This window comes from Theobroma umbraticum, unplaced genomic scaffold (assembly GCF_002168275.2).
Source record: "Theobroma umbraticum cultivar Fairchild unplaced genomic scaffold, ASM216827v3 scaffold_302.0, whole genome shotgun sequence".
In the NCBI taxonomy this organism is placed as follows: domain Eukaryota; kingdom Viridiplantae; phylum Streptophyta; class Magnoliopsida; order Malvales; family Malvaceae; genus Theobroma; species Theobroma umbraticum.
Window position 1 is genome coordinate 496,772 of NW_018397287.1, and position 7,278 is coordinate 504,049.

General features: G+C 32.9%; 1 protein-coding gene across 1 annotated transcript; it reads left to right on the plus strand.

Moving 5' to 3' along the window:
- On the plus strand, positions 1–2,712 carry LOC110428588 (G-type lectin S-receptor-like serine/threonine-protein kinase At1g34300). Its single transcript, XM_021444456.2, has one exon. The coding sequence runs from the start codon at positions 579–581 to the stop codon at positions 2,424–2,426; it is 1,848 nt and encodes a 615-aa protein (XP_021300131.2). The 5' UTR covers positions 1–578; the 3' UTR covers positions 2,427–2,712.
- Positions 2,713–7,278: the final 4,566 nt, after the last annotated feature.

The window sequence follows — 7,278 nt, forward strand, 5'->3', positions numbered from 1 at the left end:
TCCATCTCCCTTCAACCCCAAGCCAATCATGGTCCTCTTCCAATTCCACTTACTCCCTTTCCTTCATTTCCTCAGGTTCCTCCAACTCTTTCCTGGCTGCCATCACATTTGCAGGTGGAGTTCCTGTTTGGACTGCAGGCGGCGGTGCCACCGTTGACTCCGGTGGTTCCTTCCGTCTACTCTCCAACGGAGCCCTCCGTCTTATCAATGGCTCCGGCGCCGTCGTCTGGGACTCTGACACCGCCAACCAGGGTGTTTCCTCTGCTTCCTTGGAAGACTCGGGGGAACTCCGGCTACTGGGCAACGGAAGTGCTACAGTTTGGTCTTCGTTTGATCATCCTACGGATACGATTGTTCCAGGTCAGAATTTCACTTTTGAGCGAGTTTTAAAATCTGGGTTATATTCATTTTCTCTTCAAAAGTCGGGGAATTTAACTTTGAAATGGAATGACAATATTGTTTATTGGAGCCAAGGGTTGAATTCTTCTTTTAATGCTAATTTGACTTCACCAAGTTTAGGATTGCAAACTACTGGGGTTTTATCTATATTTGATCCTACTTTAACAAGTGGGGCAATTATGTTTTATAGTAGTGATTATGCTGAAGGTAGTGATATTTTGAGGTTTTTGAGGTTAGATAATGATGGGAATTTAAGGATTTATAGTTCTGCTAGAAATACTGGGACTGAAACTCCGAGATGGTCAGCTGTTTTGGATCAGTGTAATGTTTTTGGTTACTGTGGGAATATGGGAATCTGTAGTTATAATGATTCAAATCCGATTTGCGGGTGTCCGTCTGAGAATTTTGAGCCGGTTGATGTGAATGATAGGAGACAAGGGTGTAAGAGGAAAGTGGAGATTGCGGATTGTCCGGGGAATGCAACTATGTTGCCACTGGATCATGCTGAGTTTTTGACTTACCAACCTGAGTTGTCTTCTCAGCTTTTCTCTGTTGGGATAACAGCTTGTAGATTGAATTGTCTTGTGGGTCCTGCTTGTGTTGCTTCCACTGCTTTGGCGGATGGAACAGGGTTTTGTTACTTGAAAACTACCGAGTTTGTCAGTGGGTATCAGAGTCCGGCACTTCCTAGCACTTCTTTTGTTAAGGTTTGTGGACCAGCAGTACCGAACCCATCTCCTTTTGCATATAATGCAGAGAATAGCACAGGTTGGAGGTTGCATGCATGGATTGTAGTGGTTGTGATTGTGGCTACACTTTTGGTTTTGGTTGCACTGGAAGGCAGTTTGTGGTGGTGGTGTTGTAGAAACAGTCCCAAATTTGGGGGTTTATCAGCTCAATATGCTCTTCTTGAGTATGCATCTGGTGCTCCTGTCCAGTTCTCATATAAGGAGCTCCAGCGCTCAACCAAGGGGTTTAAGGAAAAGCTTGGAGCAGGGGGATTTGGGGCTGTATATAAAGGGGTTCTTACTAACAGGACAGTTGTGGCAGTGAAGCAACTAGAAGGTATCGAGCAGGGTGAAAAACAGTTTAGAATGGAGGTTGCTACCATTAGTAGCACCCACCATTTGAACTTGGTGAGATTGATAGGTTTTTGCTCTGAGGGTCGTCACAGGCTTTTAGTGTATGAGTTCATGAAAAATGGGTCTCTAGATAACTTTCTTTTTGTCACAGAAGAGCAAACAACAAAGACGTTGAGCTGGGAATATCGTTTTAACATTGCTCTTGGAACTGCTAGGGGAATAACATACCTTCACGAGGAGTGTCGGGATTGCATCGTTCATTGTGATATAAAGCCTGAGAACATTCTGTTGGATGAAAATTACAATGCCAAAGTGTCAGATTTTGGCCTGGCCAAACTCATAAATCCCAAAGACCATAGATACCGAACCTTGACAAGTGTTAGGGGGACAAGGGGTTATTTGGCACCTGAATGGCTTGCAAACCTTCCAGTTACTTCCAAATCTGACGTTTATAGCTATGGGATGGTTTTGTTGGAGATAGTGAGTGGAAGAAGGAACTTTGATGTTTCAGCAGACACTAAGAGGAAAAAGTTTTCTATGTGGGCTTATGAAGAGTTTGAGAGGGGTAATGTGGAGGGAATTGTTGATAAAAGTCTTGTTGATCAAGACGTGGATATGGAGCAAGTAATTAGGGCAATTCAGGTTAGCTTTTGGTGCATCCAGGAACAGCCTTCTCAGAGGCCAATGATGGGAAAAGTGGTTCAGATGCTGGAAGGAATCACAGAGATTGAGAGACCACCAGCACCAAAAGCTGCCACTGAAGGTTCCATTAGCGGAACCAGCATAAATGTAAGCAGTAATATCAGTGCCTTCTCAACTTTTGCTGCCTCTGCCCCAGCTCCTTCATCATCTTCCTCATTGCAAACAGCTGGGGTTTCTCCTTTAGCTTCAGGAATGAATATGGGAAAGCAATCAACATCCCTGCTACAATCTGACACAAAATGAAACTCATTTCACTTTGTAAGCTCCATACAGAAATGACTTTGGCTTGTGATCTCTGGATCCAGATTTTATACATACTTTGAGGTAAACCTTTTGTGTAAAATATGAGATGAGATATTGATACTATACCTTGTAAAATTTTTTTTTACTATTGTAGCCATAGCAAATAGTTAAGGAAAGAGTATTTCAAATATATATACTTCAGTAGAGAGGGGTCATTGCTGTCATAGAGTTATTGTTTCTGCAAGTATGGCTTTAGTTCATTCGATAGCATGTTAATAATATTGTTCGCAAGTGATGTTTGCTCTATTTAATCTTCTGCTACCCGTTATTGTTGTCTGAAATACAAGCGTGTAGCTTAAAAGGTTCATGTGGTGCAAGAATGTCAGTACAACAAAGGCTATAATGATCGTTCAAAATGATTAAATCAGTACGAGTTTGCTTTGAGTTCATTGCAGGCCAGCTTGTTATACTCTACTGTATGAATGGATATGTCAAATGCTGGCTGAGATGAAAATTTTAGACTGATGATGTTGCCAACCTTTGGCTTCTTGTTTTAACATGTTTAGAACTATTAACTCCTTACAAAAGTGAAACACAATGAATTTCTGGGCTAGGGCAGTCATCTCCAACTGAAACCTGAGATGACCAAAAAGATTGTACTATCGTATAATGCATTCTCACATGCAAGAAATTTGAAGATTGAAGCCTTTATAGTGGTAACTGCAGTCCTATTTTCTTGAAAGAAGGTAGGTCTTGCAACAAACAGAACCGAGGAAGATGGTTTCATCTTTCCTCTACCAGGGCAAGAAAGTCAAAGGCAGGTCTGCTTTTCCAGTCCTGCAGGCGGCCATAGTTTCGTTTTGCTTTCAGGTTTGGTACGGGGCTTTTAGTTATAGTATTTTATGTATGGAAGACGCCATGTCCTTTTCTTTTAACATCTTGGACCCTTTCAAATGTCCCAAGAACAATGTGAAGTCGGACACTGGAATGAAAGGTACTTTTGCGTACAGTCATCCTGGACCCTCTCAATTTGTTCAAAGCACATACCACGATTATTTTAATTTTATATTATTATTTGGATAATTAGTTTAATTTTGAGATTAAGGGCGTGTTTGATACGTACTGAACAAACTTTTCCACCGTTGAAAATTAAAACTCTCAATGCATGATTATTCAATTTTAGAAACCAATTAAGGGAATATTTTCATTGAAAAAGTGTTTTAAATTTGGAGTAGCTAAAAGCTACTTGATGCATTAAGTCAATTTTATTTAATTATATTAATGTTACATTTTTTTTCTTTTAACCATATATTCTTTTGTTTTAACTATTATCAATATAAAATATTTTTAAAATCATATTTCTCTTTTACGAAATATTTAATGAAAAATCTACTCAACATTTAATATTTAGTAGCATACAAAACAATTTTTATGCAATAAATTTACTCTTTAAAATTTTTTTAACTCAAATTTCGGTATTTAATTTTTTAGTGTTAAATTTTTTCAATTTATCAACAACACCTAACTCTTATGAAATAAAATTCATTCAATTATTTATTTTATTGATCATATTTATTTATTGCTAATGCATGTTTCTTTATATAAGTAAAATGATTTTGATATTATATATAAATGATAATTCTTAAATCTTTTTAGTTGCTTATATATATATATTACTAAACAAACATCTCAAGATGATATGAAATGATATGAGATTCAAAATACCCAACATGTCAAGTAACTCGTATATAATTTAAATCGATTTAAAATGATCCGAAATCTATAATAATTCAACCCAAAATTTACTCATTTTGTATGATTGCCACTTATAATTAATGCAATCAAAAGATGTGTTCCCAAACCTTTTGAGGAAGAAATTCCTTAATGTTAGCTGAAGAATTAAGGGATATGAATATCCAAAGTGTGCTGGAATTCACTAGTTCGATTACCAAAGCAAAGAAATCAAATAATTACAATAAAAACAAAGAAATCCAAAATGTAATATAATCCCCTAGCTTCAAATTGAATTAATAAATATATCTTCGTTTTGAAAAAAAAGAAAGTAAATCATCCATCAAAATGAAAAAGAAGAATAAAAGAAATATTAAATTATCTGAAAAAAAAAAAGAAATATTACTTGATTCAAGGCGATAGGTAAGGCCCAAATAGGCTAATTTGCCCAACCCATATCACTATAATTACGTACCCAAGCCACAAAATCTAAAACCAACCATGCTTTCCATGTTACTTCAGGTCGCCATCATACTTGCTTTTCATATAGTTTCAGAATTAAATATTTCATTTTCAAGTGGCATAGCACTAACTAATTGAAATAAATATATTTTATTTTAAAAAATTAAATATTTGTGGTATAATGTGTGAGCATGAAAATCTAGTTGTTTGCATGCCTAAAAAAAAGTCGTCACTAATCTCTTATGTTTAAGTGTAATTGTTCATCTAATTGACTCGCATCTAATTGACTCGCATCTTTTCTAATGAGATCGTATGTTTGACTTAAATTTATTAAAAATAAATAAATTTTGGTTTATGGAAGAAATTTAGATTCAGGAATATAATTACGCGTAAAGAAAGTATAATCATCCCACGACCCCGTTCAAAGAACAATAATAATTAATTGTTTATTATCTTATTTTTAACCATTATAAATAAACCTTAACCTCATATAATGTATTTTCTTGACTAATTTTTATTTTTAAATATTGGAGACTTTTCTTAAGTTTCTCAACATTTTTGGCAAAAAATAAAAGATTTCTCACTTTAATAACATTCAAGAAAATCACTTATTTCCTTAAAGAGATTCCATTGTCAGATTTTAATATTTTATGAAAAAGTATTTAAGTTAAATCCTTTTTTCTTTTTTCTTATTTTTAGTTATTATGATTTTATATTTTTATAAATAAAAATCTTTTAATATTGAAATATTTTCTAAAATCTACAACAGTTTTGATAAAATTTTAAAAAAAAATTCTCACTTGGAAAATTTTAAGAAAATTTTCGTTTACAACTTTGTTAAAATTCCATCATTAGAGAATTTGTATTTATTTACACATTATACCTTTATTTTATTTTATTTTTTGAAAAAAAAAATGCAAACCCTTTACATTAGAAATTATTCTAAATTATCCAACTTTTTTTTTTTAGAATTTTAGAAAATTTCCTCACCGAGGAATTTTCAAGAAAATTGTTATTCAAAACTTTCTTAAAATTTCATCATTGGAGGATTTTCACATATTTTACATAATTAAAATTAAATGCTTATGGTGCAAGTAAATAAATATCATGATGTAATTTTTAATTTGTAAAATATTTTTATTATTAGCTATTTATTTTTTATATTTTAATAATTATGCAGAAATAATCGTTCTTGAAATTATAATTTTTGATATTTTTCCACAATACATTTGGTAAGGTCCCATAAATATTTTTATTTTGAAAATTTTAAGAAAATTACAATTTGTAACTTTACTAAAAATGAACAACTCCATGATAAATTTTTTTTTAACTCCATGATAAATTTGATTTCATTAAAATTCTATAAAAAGTAAAAATAGTGTTAATATTTAGTGAAAATATTCAACTTCTTATATATATATATATATATATATATATATATATTATCCATTATCCTCACAAGTAATGAAAATATTCAACTTCTTTTATATATATATATATATATATATTATCCATTATCCTCACAAGTAACACGATTTACATGGAAATTCAACTATAAATTGTAAATGCCATAAAGCTAATGCTACTTTCTACTAAATAAGAAGAGCAGATGTATGCCTTGGGTTTGTTGGCTCAAATTTTAATTATGTTTGTTAAAAATTACCTTGGTTACAAAATTAGTTATTGGGTAAATAAGTTTAGGGTTTTTAGGGTATTCAAGCATTTGGCTAATTGGTTATTGTATGATCTTCATGTTTAAAGAGTAAAATTTGAATCCTCTTTAAAAAAAAAAAAAGTTTACTACTTTTAAGGCTTTTTGAGTGTTTATAAATATATGCTTATGCACAGGCTTAAGTGTGCATTGTGTTTTATTATTATTATTTTGCATTCAAGTATTTGGCTCATTGATTAATACATGATCTTCTATTTAAAGAGCATGGTTCGAATCCCCCCTCTCCCAATTATATATAAAAAAAGAATGTATTGTTTTGAGAGTTGAAAGACACTTTAAGAGAGTGTATGAGAGTTATGTAAGTGCAATTCATTTTGGTTATTTAACAGAATTGGTGTTTAACATCGTGAAAGTTTGATAGTGAAAGTTGTGGAATCTTTTTTTTTAAAAAAATACTGTGTTTTTTGTGTTTAGTTTTTGCTTTTGTTTCCTTGATTGTGTACTTGGCATAACAAGTGATATCATAGTCACCCTGATGGAAGGTATCAGTGGATGGGCTACAAGAGTTTGAGATTAGCGTCTTGTAAAACAAATAATTTTATCATGTGCTAGAATATTGTGATTGATGTGTTAATACATCAAGGATCGGGAAGATGTATTTGAAATGGAGAAGTCAGCAAGGATGAATGATGTCAATGACAAATCCCTGAAAGACTTGACGGATGGGTTAGAAGGAATTTTTGTGTCAAAATCCATCACAAATAAGTTATGTTTGAAAGAATTTTATAAGTTGCAGGTGAAGGGAGGAATAACTTTAAGGACACATTTAAAAGAGTTCAATAGATTTAATTTATCACTCAATTGTCAAGTATAGATGAGACAATTAAGGAAAAGGATAAGGCAATAATTTTGATGAGTTCTCTTGCTGAAAAATATGATCCCATAACTACACCATTTATGGTTGGGAAGGATACATTACGCACGAAA

Bases quoted from the DNA above. Each gene is read 5' to 3' on its own strand.
- LOC110428588 (XM_021444456.2), top strand. From the start codon at position 579: ATGTTTTATAGTAGTGATTATGCTGAAGGTAGTGATATTTTGAGGTTT.